The 20,015-nt window shown below is 40.0% G+C and overlaps 1 protein-coding gene across 1 annotated transcript; it reads left to right on the top strand.

Annotated features, from left to right (window-relative positions):
* Window positions 1-18,009: 18,009 nt before the first annotated feature.
* LOC145456374 (uncharacterized) lies at window positions 18,010-19,590 on the top strand. The gene is made up of 2 exons (XM_080334447.1): window positions 18,010-18,111; window positions 18,895-19,590. The coding sequence occupies exons 1-2, from the start codon at window positions 18,010-18,012 to the stop codon at window positions 19,390-19,392; spliced, it is 600 nt and encodes a 199-aa protein (XP_080190573.1). The 3' UTR covers window positions 19,393-19,590.
* The last annotated feature ends 425 nt before the right edge of the window (window positions 19,591-20,015 follow it).

Genomic DNA, 20,015 nt, shown 5'->3' with positions numbered 1-20,015 from the left:
ACTGATTGGTAAAATGCTAACAGATATAACTTTTTACCGGGTCAGGCCGTTGAATTCACATTCCACATCAATGATGAGAATCGGCATTGTTCCAAACAATATTCCATCGGCAAAACAATGCACTAGAACAGTGCTTTTCAACCTTGTTGAGCTCCATTCGCACTTTTTTTGTAAAATAAATTTCATTCGCACAACCTATTCGAAAATTGTTATAGAATAAGATGAAGATACTTAACAACATTTTGTTGAGATGTGCAACAAATTGGCTACTATTTATCTTAAGCTGTCAAGTGTCTCATTAAAAAGGCAACTTTTTTCGCTCGTCTTGATTTCAACTATTTCATTAAAACCCTTATCGACCAAACAAATTGTTGGGTTTTGTGCAAGAACGTCTACTAGTACTTGGATGGCCAGTTCTTGAAATCTGTTCTGCACTCCTATCCAAAATACAGCGTATCTTTGGCGAGGGAAAAATGCTTGCTGGCAATAATCGTTTTTGAGAGCTGACACAAAGGCCCCGGAAGGTCCAGTTTATCGAAAGGGTGAAAAATCCACATGTTTGTGTTGAGGCTTTTGCCTTATGTCTTAAAACATTAGGTGTAAAACGATCATGAGCGTGGGCACATTAGAACTCGCTACCTTATGATACGTTGCTCCAACTTCTGTCTCGCGAGTATACGGGAGGAGCAAATAAACTCACGATACTGTGTGTTCTGCTATTTAGTTCAATCTAACTTAAGAATTCATCACAGTTTAATAACGGTAAAGCATCTTTTTACACTACCACCAAAATCTCAATTTTTGTGGCATCTTGCGACCCGAGCCTCACCCATGAAAAGGAATTCATTTTTAACGTAACAGTTGTATGCTACGATTTTACAGAGATGTATGACATACAGAACGCGCACACCACAATTCTACCCAACACAGCTCTACAAAACATGTCTGACGCACGCGATTTTAAATTAGGGCAAATTAAATTCATCTGAATGTTGCAGTTGTACTACTGTCTACGGATCAGACCCATATCGAAAGGCTTGGCAATCCAACATCATTTGTTTTCTAGTTTAGACCAAGGTTTTGTCGCCGCTTATGTTTCTTGCCTCGAATCTTATCAGCGGCTTGTTGGCCAAAACTTAACGTCTTCATGTGCCCCGACGCAAAAAGGGTTGGCCTCGAAATGAATGAATCTCATAGACCTGAACTCGCTCGTTACATACCCGTACACTAGTAACTAGGGCTGGGCAAAATCGAGTACCTGAGTGATTCGATTCTGAATCACATATTATGCTTCGAGTCGAGTATTCGAGTATCACTCATTATGACGTCACAACAACATGTACTATGTTAAAGTTCAAATATGTACCTTTTATGCCACCACGAAGAACATAACGCATGTTATCCATCACATTAAAGATACTTTGTTATTTTTTCGACCGTTACGATTTCATTGCACTTCTGGACAGCGTTGCAGGTTGATCATGACTTCGGAAATGCGTTATTTCCAGTAACGTTCGTAGCTTTGTGCTATGTCTCGTATGCTGCGACACGGTCAATCAAGGTTTCAGGCTTTCTCAGTGGAAAATAGAGTCAAAACTACAATTCCCGTTAGTAAATTAACTTTCAGTTGCGAGGAGCGTATAATTTCAGTACTCGAAAAAATCGTGTTTTACTGCTCGACTCGAATCATCCAAATTAATACTCGATTAAGATTCGAGTACTCGAATCATTACGCCCAGCCCTACTAGTAACATGTAGTAACACACCGGCCATGTTTTCCAAAAAAACAGTCTGACATATCTTATCATGAATTATCATAAAGTGTCTCGCTTATTGGCTGTACAGTACCCAATAGTGACTTTGGATATGTGAAAACTATAGCAGGATTTTTTGCAATAAATTCAACAAATATTACCTACATATTAACAGATAGCTCTGGCACCGTGTCGACCCAAAATTACACCCTTTGCCGTCAATACTTAACCCTTGAAATAGTAAAAATTTATAAAAATTTATGTTACGGTGACTTTCAAATGTGACTCTGTAATAATGGTCATTTTTTCAGCCTGTCGCAAGCTCCGACGTGCTGATATACTGTATGTCTCCCACTACACCAGCTTCCAAACCAGGATTTTGGTTACGTAATATTTACAGTGCGAAAATAATAATTCACCATGGCTTGTGAGAGCTACGATTAGTGGTGCGTCGCAAGTGAAACAAGTTTACAATTGCGTCTTCACTACAAAATTTACACTGCCCTTGAATTTCCTATTAGGTTTATTTGAATCATTCCACGTTACAAAAATAACCAATTATTCACGTTTTCATTCGCACTTGATCCGGATTTTCATTCGCACTGTTCGCACCACCTTCGTCATTCGCACTGCAATTTTTTTCATTCGCACTAGTGCGAACCGTCACACAGGTTGAAAAGCACTGCACTAGAATGATATTGAGGATAATCACTCCATAGTTGGTATTGTGCACATCGACCTGGCGTGATATGTCGTACTACTCTCAATAGTTGAATCTTTCACACCGCGGTGTCCGAAAGCGTAGCTACCAATGCCCATTTATTAAAAATATACCTGGTAAACGTTTTGGCACTTTGATATGAACTACCCGTTGTGAAGTGTTCCCCATGCATTGCCTGTAAACCTTGAAAATTAACATGGAGTACTCGTTAAGATTGATAGCTGGAAGGATTGTACAAAATAGATGATTTATGCATTTGTGTACGTCTATGGTTTTTTTATGTATAACCTTCATAACTTTTCGCCATTTGCATCACGCTTTATGACCTGAGCATGAGCATCAACTTGCATTGTATGTGCTGCTACCCAGGTTATTTTTCCAGCAATGTAACTCCACAATCATCCAATGCCAAATCTCTCTCTTGAATATGCACATTGCTCATATATATTGCATATGCGGCAGTACGGAAAATACTTGACGGATTGAATAAATAACTTGATTTCAATAGTAGTTGACTGGCAAAACTGTGACATAACAAATTCCCATTCTGAAAATGTCTAATGCATAAATTTTTTACAGGATCGTTAACATTTTTTTATAAATTATAGTCCATTCTAACTTTCAAGAAAAGATTGTTCGTGTATTGAAACAGCCGCAAAGCAACCCACAGTCGCGAGGAAATTGAAAAGGATTCAGGGATCCTAATAAAAGTGCAAATCATTATCTTATGGGATTTCGGCACGCCAGGCCGTCCATGAGAAGCAACCATTTCATGTTCCACTTTGCTTCAGACATTGAGATATTTCCAAAGATTGTAGTCAATATGAATGTTACTTTGACGAATGGTGCCGGATTGGATTGATACTCATTGGATCGATTGATGCAGAGAAAAATAGTCTTGCTGAAAGACTGCATATTATTCGAGTACGATAGAGGTGAAGAGATGGACACTACAATGCAACCTGTGGATAATTTCGTGTGCCTTGTGAATATGACAACCAAGTTCAGCTACAACTGCCATTTAAGCCATATTGCATTCCAGATAATATTTCTTCACTTGTACTAGCTGGAAAAAGATATGCCGCTACTGCAAAACTGGAGATATTCTTATGCCCCAGAAACAGCAACGAAATTCGTGAGCAGGAAAGCTTATCAAAGAGACAAGAAAACAACGTCAATGATAAATTTGATACGGACATTTTTGCCAATCCATCGAGCAGACTACCTCATTATCACCAAGAGATTGAGTCTTGATCCGTTATTGGAATCATTTTTATTCTGATCAGGAAATCTGGCCGCACCTGCGATATGGTAATTTTCAAAGAATAATTGATTTCTAAAGAGGCTTGAAACATACTAGTGTTCAAATGCCATGGTACTTGATGCTTGAATGCCCTCCGATGTTCAACGTCATGTGAGATCGCTGCTCTACCATCTAACTGCTGTCCTGATATTGTCATTAAGAGAGGATAAGAAAGCTCGAAAAAATAACATTTGAGAATATATATTTTTGTTACGTGACAAGAAACATTGACGTTATCAACTACTAGGCACAGGTATTCGATTGTTCGTAATAGCACAGCACAGTTTCATAAATTACGACAAAAATAGATGCAGACAGTACATTTATCGAATGGCTTAAACATAGGTATATCTGATATTGTAATTTGCATAAATATGAAAATCTCTTTTTGCTACATATTCACTTGACTTAAATGCTTTCCGTTAACTAGGATTTTGGTTCTTGTTATTCTGAATTTAGATGACAACAAGTCTGACATGATAACAAAAGTTGTTTATGCAGTTTTCAAGTGTTATAGTAAATGAAATACCCATACCCCGTATAAACTTCTCAATGATATTATGGTGTTGGTATCCTCATTGAAATTTAGACACGACTAGTATCAGAGCATTAAGGAGTCCATGAAGAGGTGAGGTATTTAAGCTGTTCAAAATCCTGCTTCTGTAATACCCATGCGATGACACATTGTTATGATTCTCGGATTCGATCAACTTCTTCCATGATCACCTGGACCGTTGAGGGAATAGATGGTGATGTGTAAGTTCGGAGATTTGTTGAGTGAAGGGGATTGTTGGATAGCCTCTATTCCGTCCCATTCTTCGAAGTCACCATCTCGCAAGTCAGCTATGATTGTAAGAGTTGACAGACAAACTGGACTGGACATGGACAACATTACAATTTAATGACTATACAAAGTATATGCTGTGAACAATCATTTATAGATCATTGGCTGTGTACAAGTCCATCAAACCTGACATGGACAATGGCAGGAACTTCCTACCTATTGTGGGTCGCTCTTGCGCACACATACACTTATAAGATATACCATCATATCATGGTAAATTGTACTCATGAAGTACCGTAGTTTGAAAAAGTAGGTTAAGACCAGGTTTTGCAGACGTTTCTTAGTCAATTGGATATTGAAATCTACTTGTTGAAGCAGAAAATGAACGGTCTGAAAAGTACACGAGTAGTATGAAGAAATGAGTTAGACTTTACTTTGTATACATCTGTTAGTCAATTGTATACTGTATCTAAAAGCTGCTGACGATTACTCCTGATATGTATCAAATAAAAATATTTTTTATTCATTTGTATATATGAGCATTCGGATCACAAGATGAATGTCCGTAACAAAGGAATAATGACTATTATTACTTCAAAAACGTGATGCTTTTTGCGATATCCTCAAGTAGGTTTTGCCAACTTTCACAACTTCAGAAGGCCTGACTCCAGAGTCAGTTTTAGAACCTGCCTGAATTGACTTGAAAAAATTAGAAATGACTTCGTGACTTGATTAAAAATTTGTAATGACTTGAAGATAGTGACCTGATCCCAACTCTAGCTCGTACTATGAAGTATCCACCTTTATTTGATACTGCGAGACCACCTCCGATCACAATGTTCATCACGTAGGCACACTGGTACATCAGTTTCGTCTGAATATTAAGCCATGCTACTGGTATTGGCCAAAACCTGTACAGTATGCACACAATTCACGTGCAAAAGAGGTCTCGATAAAAAACTTTTCACTACGTTAACGCCAGTTCCTGAAGAAAGATTGCTGGCGAACCGTTTGTTTACATCGATTTCATTCCTGTAGTGAAGCATGACTCGCGACGCGCTCAAACGCAGAGCTCACTGGAGTTTCCAATCATTGTATATATATCATTGCACCAACTCACTATACGCAGACCCTTGGACAACAATGCGTGACGAGTGACGACTAAAAAAAGCGGTCATGATTTCGGATTTTTGTACGCATAACTTAGATTTTCAGTGTATTTCAACCGATATAGAATATATAGAAGTCTATGGGCATTGTGCATGCTTATGAATTAGCTGGCTGGTAAGACCCTAAAAGGAGAGTTACCCTTAATTGTTCGTTATAAGTCGCCTACGTGTTTTCATGCGGCCCCTTACATACTCTGATGTTTGAAATGTGGATACGACATCCAAAAAGGTTGGAAACCACCGAATTATATGATGTGATCGACCGGAAAGACCATCGCTATCCATCAAATATGCCGTACCTGACGTGTGGAACAGTATCCCGCCGGCTATCCGCAAGTCGACGAGCATGTCCACTGTCCACATTCAAATATAAATATGTGAGCAATTTGTACTAAATGAATAGGCTGCTAGTCCGTCCTCAAGATTACCGGACTACGACATGACATAACATGCCATCTCATTTTTGTCGCTTGTATTTTCTATATTTTTCCATATTATTTTTTATTCGGAGTGCATGCCTCCTCTCTACATCACCTACTAGGCGAAAGTGGGTGCATGCATATGTCTGATTTCAAAGACTATACTCCAAGTCGTTTCGACACCTGCCTATCTTTTCACTGTATGGTATAGCAATTTTTGTGGTGTATTGAACTGATGAAATTGCTAATAAGCCGCACCGAAATAATCATCGGTATCGGCAATTTAAAGTGAAAAAGTATCGGCAATTTTCGTGACGTCACAACATGGTGATAAGAAGTCAGAAAACTATAATCCTTGGCGACCGCTGAACTGGAATATTTCCGTATTTCAGCCTACAATTTCAAGGTGTCCTGATGCAACCTTTCTGGTTACTGATTACTTCATGTTCGAGTATGACGATGGCTGTTAAACTGTTGAACTAAATACCTTGAAGTTTCGATAATGCGCCTTTTGAGGTAGATTCCACCCTCTTTGAATATCAGCTGTATATGCTATCGGTGGTGTTAGATATCTGTTTTATCGGTATCGGGCAAAAAAATCCATTATCGGTCGGGATCTAGTCAATTCGGCTTCGCGTTAGTTATAGAGATTGCGGACTCTGGGACTCCAAACCTATAGGTCTCAGATTTACCGTTAGTACAGACACATTGGTTATTTGAATGCGAATGTAGGGCCCGTAATTTATAGTTCTACTTAAGCATCGTCGGGCGGGCCCGTTGTTATCAATTTCTTTGTTGTGTGCTGTTATTTCGTGACCTCCCATCTGCTATTTAAAAGATTTCCGTATCGCTGAAACGCAACAGACCTAAAGAACTTTTTTTCACGAGGCGCATAATTTTTCTCTACAGGTGGCATTTGTATGGTGGGGCTCAGACTGCTAGGAAAAGGTTAATATATGCGCCATCCATTTAAGCCAGGGGTGTCAAACTCAAATTGTGTCGCGGGCCGGATTCAAGCCTTCAAAATCGCTCGCGGGCCGGACCAGTCAACTGATTCAAATATGTTAGCTCGTGCCCTTGCTTTCCATTGAATACTTTATTATCAAGCACATACGTGGATCATATGGGTTTAATTCTAGCAAGTCGCAACGCCTATTATTCGCGAATAATGGATTAGGAAAAACTACTATGATTTTCCGTTTGAATAGAGTTAAGAACCGATAAAACAGTGACGCCAACGACGATATAAGTTGTCATATTTCTATATGCTAAAGATCACTTTTGCTTTCGTCGTAATCTGGCGTTATCCCCGCGTATGCGTTGTGAGGAATCCCAGCTATTTAACTGTAAATGCGGACGTTGGAATTTGGTTTACTATTAATAAATAACGAGTCGGGTTTCTCTCAAGTCCAGGGAACTGTTGGGTCGGAAGTGACACAGTAGTGCGACCATAAATATTTCAATTATTTATCTGTGTAACTAATAAGATATTTTCCATGTAAACTGCATATAACGGCTCCACATTGGCACTATTGCTTTTCTTAATAGCTACTTTTTGGTCCATTTTACCATTGAACTCTGAACTCATTGTGCAATTTTTGCCTGGACGGAATGGGGTGTCGACGTCACTGATTTTTTTCTAATGGTAACTATATATATAGAGTGAAACCGGGTGCTTATAATGTGGTATATGAACATTGAACATAGTCGACATTTGCCGTCTCGGTTGAATATTTGATGGAATTATTTCCTGCAAACATCTCAACATTTGTTACTGATTGCTTCGCGGGCCGGATGAAATCGTCTGGCGGGCCGGATGCAGCGCGCGAGCCGTATGTTTGACACCGCTGATTTAGGCGCCTAGGGACAAGGGAAAATTCGACATATATTGATTTCCGTCAACATGAGGTGGTTCTTTTCGGTCGAGGTTTCCTCGCCGGCGAGCTTTTTGGCAGCACAGCACTTCGCATTCGAATGTTAGCCGAAGCGTCATTGTCAACGTCTTGGTGTGTCGTGACGCGGTAATGGCCGGCGCCGAATCCTTATCTCTATAAAGTATGCGTTTGAGAGGAGGTGTAGCCTACCCGCATTGACAACATGACAGCTAGTAACTGAAATCGCGCGAAGAACGAAAAAATTGAATAAAGCTCCATAAATATATATTATACTATATATATTATAATTTATATTAATTTTCAAAATAATTTGGGATCCCTTCGAGCTCGGGCCAGCCCCAATTGGGGGGTTTGGAGTGCGGCAGTTACGGTCCTGCCTGCCATGCCTTGGGGGATGGAGATGCAAAGAAACTGAAAGTTGTTGAGAGAGAGAGAGAGAGAGTCTTTATTTTCATCGAACCAAAATACATAACAAACGGCAGTGATGGTGGTACAGAAAATATGCGTGCATAGTATTCGGTATTAGATAGGAATGATCGATAAGACCGTGAAGGTCATCTAGTCTGATCACACCAGCATCAAACAGGTGCACTTGACTCAGAACAGTCTGGCTGTAAAAAAATGTTTAGTTAAGAAAGGAAAATAGAAAAAAAATTAAACAATGGTAGCAAATGATCAATGAAGCAATGTCTGGGCGAGGTAGGGCAACAGTGTTAGTGTAACGACAAGATGTGATCAAGTAGGGCTTTTTTGAATCTATTATAAGGCAATTCACGAATATGTGATGGTAATGCATTCCAGATGATAGGTCCCGAGTAGTCGATAGATCTCTTAGTTAGGTTGCTATTGGGTTGGGGTAAGTAGACGTTTCCTTTAGACGAAGATCTCGTGTAATGGGAATGGACATGTTTAGCAGGTATGAATAAGTCATCAAACACAGGAGGCAGACTATTGGAAAAATATTTGTGAACAACTTTTGATACTTCGAAGCGATATAGTTCATCAACTCGCAAAATTCGATGCTTACGGTAGTAAGGCGATAAATTGGTACGTAAAGGTACAGATGAGATCAGCCGTATCGCACCATGTAACAGTGTGGCTGTGTCGTGCCTGGAGCAGTAGGTAGCTGACTGGCGACTGACTGTCTTTAGGTTGGCGACTTCTTAACCCACAGTTTCACTCGGTACGGATGTATTGCAGCAGAAATACGTACGTCAGGTAGCGTAGTAAAATGAGCCTGAAGCACGTGCGAGAAAGGTCGGCGCTTATACCCGAGCGATACGAGAAAAAGGGTATAGACTAGCGCGATGCGCGACAAGATAACGAAGTAATAATATTGCGTAATAAGCAAAGGGAGTATAACGGTAACTAGGCCATACGAGACCGAGGATTACGAGCCAGGATATTGTGCAATCGTATGTGGATCACATGGTAAGAGCAAAGTATGTAGTTCGATATTGTGCAATCGTATGTGGGTCACATGGTAATCGCAGTACTACAGCAAAGCATGTAGTTCCCTCGTAACAGATACGTCAAGGACCAGCGGTCCGCTACACCGATCCTCCTTTGAGAGGGAGCGGAACTAGGTGACGTGGAAGAGTCAAAGTAATGAATTATCATCGTTGGTATCTGCTACGAAGGGAGCCACATGCGAGGATATAAAGCGAATAAAAAAAAATACAAAAACATGCAGTTGTGAATGGTTGATAGACGTACCGATTGAGTTTTATATTATTACAACATACACTATTAGCCTAAAAGAAAAATACACAAAAGCAACGAACAACAAAAAGAAAATAAGCATAACAAGTAAATCACCCACGCACAGGTGGCAATGCAATGTTCAATTCGATCGCGCCGCGCGTGGGGGCAAAATTCTTAAAAAATAATCACCACATTGCGTGGGATCGATGAGTCAATATATACAAGACCCTCGACGGTACGTGCTGGGATGCTGGAGTGGCTAGATCGGGGGTTGGTGACGCTACCAAGCCACGGCGTGTGGCGTCATATTTGCGTGCGTGTAGACGTGGACGTTGGATGCTCGATGAGCAAGGTTTGAAATTGAATAACGGGCCACGGTGTCGAAACCGTGGTGATTCGCGCCAGCTGTGTTGCTCCGTTGCCGTACGTATGAGCGGTTGCAAGTCGGAGGCGAACGTATAGTCGGAGCTGGTGGAAGTTGTGCGTTTGAGACATGGCCGCGTGAACTGTGCTTCGTTCGGCTATCGTTGACAGAGTGTGCGAATCAATAAAGAGGTTGTATCGCACGCACTTTTATGTTATCCTTTCATTTATCCAGTGTGCAAGCCTCTTATTTACGTGTTGTAGGCCAATGTGGGATTGTGAGTGTCTGATTAAGAACCATAAGTCGTTTCGACACCCTCCTATCTTTTCATCATATCGCAATTATGTGTTGTGTTGATTTGATATAATAAATTGATAATGAGTCAACATCATCTATTTTCACTCTCCGCATGTAATACCGAGTGTCGATAACCTAGCGGATACTAGTTTTGCAAGCAAGTCCAACCCAGCAGGTCGAACCCAGCAAAGGTACGAACTCAAACTCTACCGATCTGGAAGCTGAACTCCTGATAACAAATAATAAGATATTTAGTCGATTGAGTGTTTTAATGTGCTACTTGCATTCAAGGAACAAATGTTTTAACACTTGAACTGAAGAATTATTTTCCGGTGACAAAATCACTACGAGGAGTCTACTGCAGAGCAGCCTGCATCAGTAGCGGTTGCTGGAGCCTCCCCGCATTCCATCCATACAAGGCAGGATTTAGCCTAGTCAGTGGCAACCACTTTAATATTATACTGAACAATGATGACTCGATTATTATTATGACAAGCGTGCTCACTACAAGCGTGCCACTATAATCCGAATGTTCATTCTTCCCCGTCAGACCTGGAAAGTTCCCCACCCCTCTGTTACAATTGATATAAAACCTGCATGCCCGTGCAACAGCCGTTCCGATATGCAGAGAGAACCTCAGAGGTGGTCAGTAACGAAGTACTTCTACTTTTTGAAGTACTTGAAGTAGATTTTTTCTACCCACACTACTTTTTAAGTAGTTATGATTTTAGACTACTTCTACTTCTACTTGACAGTTTTCAGTTTTGTAGGCACAAATAAGCGTAAAATAGCTACTTACTTACTTACTTGTGAACCACCACTTCTACTTCTACTTGAGTAGAAATTCTGGCGTTACTTCTACTTCTACTTGAGTAGCGACGGTGACTACTTTGACCACCAACCTCCAGGGCTCCATATATCATATGCAGCCTACTTCAGCTATATAGTCATTCTATAGTGCAGGTCGACCTCGCGCTCACCGCATAGCCTACATATAGTGTTTAGAAATCAAATTCGACGTATAATTATACCGGTTTTGTTGATAACGTTGTTTAACATGAAACATTTTAAACAGGTTTCTTCCTAATCACGTCACATGTCACCATTTGCATGCACGGTTAACAATATAATTGATTACCTTTTACATTATTGTCGCATTATAGGCGGAATGTCTGGCCAACTAGTCCGTGACAGTTGATCGTGATCTACCTCATCGGGGAAACAGGCGCCAAGTACTGGAATTTTATTTCCATATTAGTCGATCGATAACAGACAGCGAGATATCATGGTAGCAAAATACAAGGTTTCTTCACATTGGCGTAGAATAGTCAATGGAATGTAGCTGAGAGTTTTAGTGCAGTGCAGGTTCGTTGTGAAATTTTAATTATAGTGCTAATAATTAGGGATGGTGCGAACCCCTGAAAGGCGGTTCATGTGAACGCGAAACTTTTTGAAAGTTTCAATGGGAACGCGAACGAGAACACGAACGTTTAACGTGACATGGCGTTTCGTAAAGTAAGACATGATTGTAAATAATACTAGCGAACACTGGTGCAACATATTACGCCACAATGCTGAAATAAAAATTGACTTTTTTAGCATCACCGCGTATAGAATCAGAACAATGAAATGCTATAATAATTCCATAAAATCAATATTTTACGTCGCTTTGTCAACAATTACGTCGAGACTTGCAAGGTGCAATATAAGCTTACGCCTTGGCGGTAGTCAACACCCCTATCGGGTGAATTTCTTTTTATGATACAATAAACATATCAAATCAAGATAGATCCCGCATGCCTGCAATATTTTTCACATTTGATATAGGCAAAGATATGCATTAAATCCTTTCGTTGATGTCAATCATGGGTAATAATTCTTTTTGCGGTACAATCTCACGGCAGAGCGTCACTAAATATTATATCGTACGGAAAGCTGAATATTTTGAGAACACGTTTCTAACAAAGAAAATATTTTTTTCTTAAATATTTTGACGTTTGGTGCTAATCAGTATGAAAATCATTTCAGCCAAAGCTCCTATATTGACTTAGAAAATAGTAATATATGAAATAGGTTCACAGTTTAGAATGTTTTTGAAGCGTTCACACAATCCTTGGTGCTATAAGAGGGCAATCAAAATACGACACTTACGACATGCAATGCATGAGGATGATTGTCAGTAATCATTGGCGGCCATTTCCAACCTGGACAACAAAAGTTGGAACCACCACATTCCCAAATCTTCTGAAATTTTGTACATGCATAGATGAGTCAATTTCACATTCTGGGCACTATCGGTAGAGTTTCTGCTTATCAAAAAACAATATAGTACTGAATGTCAATGTTGAGAAACATAGCATGGGGCGGGTAAGCGCCAGCAGCAATGGGTAGTTATTCTCATTAATATATACCCAAGGAACAGCTCTTGGTTTCAAATAGGTTGTAGAAACTGGACATGTTGTGTTCAGGGGTAGTGATGAATATCAGTTGAGTTTAACAAGGTGTCTTGAGTCAAAAAAAGCATGGGAACCATCGGTCTGCCAAATTCCAAACGTACGCATTTCCATGTACAAATGCACTGTACTCTTGAGACTTCAATTTCACAACCTTACACCCAAAATAACAAAATAAAAAAGCTATGGAGAGTTGTGCTTGAAACCAGCTTTCATAGGATACCCTACTCGCTTGAATATTTTTATAAGGTTTGAAACAATTCGCATTCTAAATTGTGTAACGCTTGACAGATTTCAGACCATCGATCACATTTCGCCTCAATTTAACCTGCAACACTACACCGCATGGCATTTAATACCACATGGGAATATAGACCAATAGACTAGCTACTCATAATGCCGAGTGCCAAATCTCAACTGTAATCCAGCATATGTTTACACCTTTGCGAATTTTACATTGATAAAACCTGAATGATGCAGATCAGAATTGAGCAGAAATTAGTCAATTTTCAAAATGACGTAACTTGTAACCTCGGAGTTCAATTCTCCTCAAATAAACTTTATTGTGTTCGAAATCAACTCATCTATGCAAGTGCCAAATTTCAGAAGATTTGGTAATGTGGTGGTTCCAACTTTTGTTCTCCAGGTTGGCAATGGCCCTTATACGAGTTGTCGTATCATGTGAAACGCCATTTCATTTGAAGTAATCATGGAATGTGTTGTCTTTATGTTATTGTAACCGAATTTACACGAAAAGGAATTGTATACAATCATTTTCGGATTTGCGTCAAAATATTACTTCAGTGTCCTTCATAAAATATTGTTTTATTTGGTAATAAATGAATTGCATTTGCGCTATGCTGCAGTAGCCTAATTGACATTGATCATACAAACAGCGCGATTCAACAAATACTGAATGCTGTATTACCGTGTAACAGTGTAAACACACACATATATACGTTTCACTTTTGAGAGCGGACTTTCCTGTGCCGTTCTGTTTTACAAGATGGACACAATTGTACCGATATAAAAGCGACTATGACGGTAACACGGCCCTATAGGAGTTCGTTGTGGATTTTTTGTGCATGGACCATTCGTTGTAGTAGTGTGTTAGAACGAACGTAGGAATCTTTGTGTCATAACATAATGGCACACGAATTTTCAACCTTTTGTTCGAAATAAGCTGAGAATTGTCCCGATCTGTGCAATTTTGTGCAACATTTTTGTTCCGAGCATATTGGCCGAATAAAGCAGTTATCCGAATTATCCGGTATCTGAATTGAGCGGAGTCGACTGTAGATAAATAAGTGGACAAGTACACAGACTCCCGAACGACGAACAACGCACAATTAGTGACGTTATAAGAGAGACAAATTCGGCTCCAACAATAAACAAATACAACAAACGTGGAGACTTTTTGTGGATAGCAGTATGTATATTAGGGCTCTTCAAAAATGACTTTTTTCTCAAATCGTCCTGGCTACTTGATAAAATTGTTACGTTACCTAATTTAAGCCTACACACAAAATTTGGTTTAATTCCAGCCAGTAACCGCTTTGCTACAGGAGAAGAAAGTTTATATTTATTATATAAAAATAAATGATGAAAAATTTGAAAATTTTCTGTTCACCCCATGAAAGTGTTAGTCTGTGTATAGAAACGATGTTCACTAAATTCGGCTCAATTCCAACAAGTGTAAGCGGAGTTATTGCCGTCGAAAAATTTGGATTTTAATGAAATAGTATTTACGGTGAGCACAATTATAATAAATAAACAGAGAATCGGTCAACGTGAATACTATTTTATTCAAATCCAAATTTTTCGACGGCAATAACTCCGCTTCCACTGGTTGGAATTGAACTAAATTTGGTGAGCATTGTTTCTATAGACAACCTAATACAGTCATGGGGTGAACAGAAAATTTTCAAATTTTTTATCATTTATTTTTGTATAATAAATATAAACTTTCTTCTCCTGTAGCAAAGCGGTTACTGCCTGGAATTGACCCAAATTTTGTGTGTAGGCTTAAATTAGGTAATCTAACAATTTTATCAAGTAGCCAGTACGATTTGAGAAAAAAGGTCATTTTTGAAGAGCCCTAATGTATATTGTATATGAGCCATCCATCTTACTAGGCTTGAATACAAACTTGATAACATACGATTACAGGATGTCAGTTTTAGGTATAATTTGTCTTCGTCACTCTATCAGCCCAATGTCAGACTATTTTTGACTGAGACTATTGATACGGTTAGAGGCCTATGTATCAGTGATTCCCAAGCGCGGCCCCCGAAAATATTAGGAAATCGAGTTACGACAAAAAATTAAATTTATATTTATAAAATACACTACCTTGGCTTGGAGTCTGGAGTTTTGAATTAAGATTGCAGGAAAGTCATGAGGAGACTGCTATCGTCACGTCCAGTTGAACGAGCAGTAGCTATAGATATAGGTAAAGACAGGACTGTAACTGCCGCACGCCAAACCCCCAATGAAGGGGGGGGAGGAGCTCGAACGGGGCTCAAAATTATTTCGTGAATTAGCATAAATTATTGGAAAATTTATGCATCTTGTTCAATTGTTTTTTGCTGTAGGCGTGATTTCATGCTGCCAAATATCTTGATTTTTGGGTACTCATCCCAAGTAAAAATGCGCAAGATTTATAGAAATGGGAATTGGGCATATCGGCGAGCGAGAAAACCTTGGTCGAACAGGACTGCCCTTATGCTGACCGAAAACGTCGTTATATATACAATCTTAACCTCACGAGACAAATACCATCTTGCAGGGAAAAATTATATTCCAGTGACGAAATACCAATTTGAAATCGTGTGCGTCTTAGTTTAGAAGCCTGTTTGGGCGATTCTATATTTTTTTGATATAGCAGACAGGAGGTCACGAAATAACATGTTACGGAATCATACTAATGGACCCTACAGTTTCCATGACACCTCACTCAGCTCTACCGGTTAATCTGATTACGTGAGCAGCGAGGACAAGAAATTGATAGCAATATATATGCAGTTCTCGATCATATTGACCGATTTTATCATGAATTATCGAAAATTTTCGCTCTTCGCGCTGGCTCACTTAACAGTACAACTATAGTTTCCTAGGAAAAACGAACAAGGTGATAGGGATAGGTTTATCACCCTAAGGAAGCCCAAAACCCAAGTTTACTATTTTTTTGGGGGGAGCTGACGAAGTGCTGTTTCGTTCCTGCCAACGGGTATATAGGCTACGTCCGAAGATGTTATTATTGAGGGGCCCTACCTTTTCAAACACACTTCCCTCGGCTCTACCTGTAAAACTGATTACGTGAGCAGAGAAAGGATAAAAATTGAGGGCAATATATATGCAATTCCCGATCATATTGACCGATTCAATCATGAATTACAGAAAATTTTAGCGCTTCGCGCGTCTAGGCGATAAAACCTGACTCACTAAATCGCCCCGAAAGCAGCATAATTGGTAGTCCTATAGCTCACGACCGATGCGTCCGCATAATTTGATAGGTCCGGTATTTATCGAAATCTAGTTTCGCACTGATTCCAAAAATGCAAATTAGAATCTCGCCTGAGCAATAAAACTATACTCCGAAATAGCCTCCAAAGGTCGACTGTTCTGAACAATGGGAGCGCAGCAACACAATGATCATAAAACAATGGCCAATGGCTTCAAGTGATTGATCGGAAAAATGCCAATTTTCATATTTTGATGACATTTGGGTCCGTTTAATTGCCCTGGTATTCGTGCGGCCCCGACCGTGGTCTGAAATTCTCAATTTGCCCCTGACACTGAAAAAGTTTGGGAACCACTGCTATATATCATCGAAGACCCGGTTTCCTGTTATTATTGCTGTTGCTGTTTATGTAACAAATGTATTTGGTGCTTGCCGCCTGAAAGCCTATATGCACCACCGTGAATGAAATGCACAGTTTGAAGGTCATATGGAATAACGAATAAATAAAAGAACAGAGTATTAACACTCAGGTCACAAATGACGTTCACGCGAAAATGCGAATTCAACAACGTACGGAGTTAATCGAGACCCACTTTGCAAGTTGGCAATACAAAAACGCACCTGTGACTGGATACATGATTCCTCTTATAATTATAGGTATATATTACAACTTGGACTTATTTATGTAGGCCTACTGAGACAATAGTGGCATGAATTTGCTTCATGCTAAGGATGTCTTGATCAGAGACTTGCTGATTAAACTGCACCTGAATCCAATCTGGGAAAAATATAGAGGCTACATCAGGGGCGGGCAACTTCTCCAGTCGGCGGGCCGGATATAGGAAAATTAAGTACTTGGCGGGCCGGATCGCTGAATCGATTTTTCGCCCATTTATGCACATATACAAGGTGTAAATCGTACTTAATGAATGTATTTTAACGACATCAATGTCACTTCATAGCCATTTCTCGCCGGTAATGACGAATACAATGTGGATTGAGAACAACATTGTCATACAGGCGCCGCAATGTCTGCTCCTCTCTGATCAATGAACACACGGTCCAATCACTAATTAAGATTTCAAGGCCTTCGATAAGCCCGGTACCAAGATATATATTCATTAGGGCTGAGTAGGTGACGAGATATAGCGTCGTTGTTCAACTGTGTGGCCTATTTTATCTCGATATGGAATTCATGCGGACCGCGGCTTCTATGACATTTGAAAAGTGGCCCACGACCCGTTTTGAGTTGGCGACCCCTGGCATAAGCGGTGTCTTACAACAGCGTAGAAGTGTGCCGTGCTACAAGTCAGCGGCTATGAATCAAAAATAAGAAATATCGACCTGGTGTAAATGACCATTGTAGTCGACAAACACCATGATTACAACAAACGATATTAGGGTTGAGTACATAGCAAATGCCGATAATGCAAGTCTTCCCGCTTCGACGAGCTTACTCCACTCTCGCACGCTGCGCAATGCGTATACATGTGTATAATAACACACAGTCACTAAAATTTGACGTAGTAAGCAAGTAGCGGGCAGACTGTAGCCGCGGGCCACATTATCATATAAGACGGAAAACTGTCCGCGGGCCGGTCAAAATCCCTTCGCGGGCCGGTCAAAATCCCTTCGCGGGCCGGATCCGGCCCGCGGGCCGTATGTTGCCCACCCCTGGGCTACATGATGGTTGCAAGTATCGTATGCAGCCTTTTCCCGATTACCTTAACACTCAATGGATTGGAACTGCGATGCCTTCCTGGAGATCCACCGGAACACGCGTCGGTACGTTTTAAGTCTCAGTATTACCAGAGAGTGGACTTAACGGTACCTGAAATGGAGTATATCAACGCGTTATGTGAAGCTAATCAAGGAATGTTCAGTGTGAATGGATATGCTACGTTCACATTATGCATTGTGTTTGTACTTATTGCCTCGTCGGCTTCGTGGCTTGATATCAAAGATGTTGCGCTTCAGTTTAAAATGTTCGACGCCGTGCGACGGAAATTTCTTCAGATAGATTTGCCCACCGCGGAAATCATTGAATTATGTTCAATGACAAAAAGCAATTTGAATCTAGCAAATGAAAAATCATTCGCGAGAGTGCGTGAACTGTGCTACTCTGTAACAACCAACCCTCCTAAGAAAATGGTTTATTATTGGTATGTACTCCGATGCATATATCTCTTAATGACGATGGCTGGTGGTTGCATTTTACTCTATTTTATCCACAGATATTCACTAACTCGTGTTATCACATGTCATATGAACGAGTCGATGTTTAGTGCAGGACCAGTGACTGATTTTTCGTGCGTCATCAAGAATTCCCAAACTATTGAAACATTCACAGTGTTATTTGCAGCTTCGATAATCTTACAGATGGCTGCAATTATCACTGGCCTATGCTACGTCATCGAATGTTCGTTGACACCTTCTAAACATTTCGTGAAGTTGTTTAGTTTTATGATGTTGTTCTGGGAATATACGTTCGATGTTAAGTGTTCAGACTTCAAGACACTAATAAGGTATCTGTGTTCGAATGAATTCGAAAATGCGTTTTGCAAGCAGATTCAAAAGATTTACGACGAAGAAGATTTCCAGTTTATCAAAATGAAAGCGGCAATTTTCGGACAAGCGCCGGAAATTATTTCATTTTTGTGCAGACACATGGAGAAGTGCACAACTTATATCGACTGCGAGAAATACTCCAAATGCATGGAAGCCGCTCAGTATTCAATACACGATGCGGAATTCATTACATTCGCTATAAAGCTACAAAGATCCAATCAATGGGACTTGTTGATCGAATTGATACTGAACTCCGATCTGAGATCGAAGGATAAAATAAAGGCTAGTAAAATGAAATCAGATGTAATGAAGTCATACCACGCCAATATCGCCGAAAGAGTAACTGAATTTATTCGAAGCTGTGACGAATTATCAGATGAGGAAATGTCAGTCATATTACAGACTACACAGGACGAATCACAGAACCGCGTGATGGAGCGTGCGCAAGTATCACCAGCTTGCAATTTTAGCGATGAACACACGCGTTTGCTAATGTGAACAGAAAAAATGATAGTTCTCTCCAAACCAGCCGATCCCTCTGTTTGTATGAGTGGTTCCCAAACTTTTTACTACCATGACTCCCTCTAGTAATGATTTTTTTTCTTGCGCCACTCCCGACTTTACTTAATGGTATTACTGAAATGAGTTTTGAGTAAATGTATTATAATTACTATGTATATACGAACATCGGTAAGATTGTTAGTACTGCTTGAATTTCGGAGACAGCACAGCGGAAGTCTTGTTCAACTCCCGTGTCCTTGGTATTAGACGAGGGCAGAGAACACAGCTTCTCAAAGGAACCTCATTCCAAATAAAATGAGATTCCGAAAAGCCTGTGTGCAATTGCAAGGGTGGTGATCATACAAATATGCTAATCAAACCTAATAAGAATAACCCAATATTACTGCTCAAGCTGTCATGATAGCGAACACCAATTATCACGCCCACTGAACCGCGAAATGCTCAATGCAATTTTAGAAGCCTGATGAGTAGTTATCGGGTCAGGACATCATCGCACTGATTGCTTTCACCCTGAATTTGAATCTTGATCTGAACAATACTAAGCACAATAATAAATACACCCCCGCACAGGCTCTGCGTGCACTATTTCAACCTCTATG

The sequence above is a fragment of the Botryllus schlosseri genome, chromosome 14 (genome assembly GCF_051294905.1).
Source record: "Botryllus schlosseri isolate E-star chromosome 14, Bs_hap1, whole genome shotgun sequence".
NCBI classification, from domain to species: domain Eukaryota; kingdom Metazoa; phylum Chordata; class Ascidiacea; order Stolidobranchia; family Styelidae; genus Botryllus; species Botryllus schlosseri.
The sequence above is the reverse complement of the archived record's forward strand: the minus strand, read 5'-3'. Positions and strand labels throughout refer to the sequence as shown.

Bases quoted from the DNA above. Each gene is read 5' to 3' on its own strand.
- LOC145456374 (XM_080334447.1), top strand. From the start codon at position 18,010: ATGATGGTTGCAAGTATCGTATGCAGCCTTTTCCCGATTACCTTAACA. The intron at 18,112-18,894 runs GTACGTTTTAAG...TTTTGCAAGCAG, and splicing joins ATCCACCGGAACACGCGTCG to ATTCAAAAGATTTACGACGA.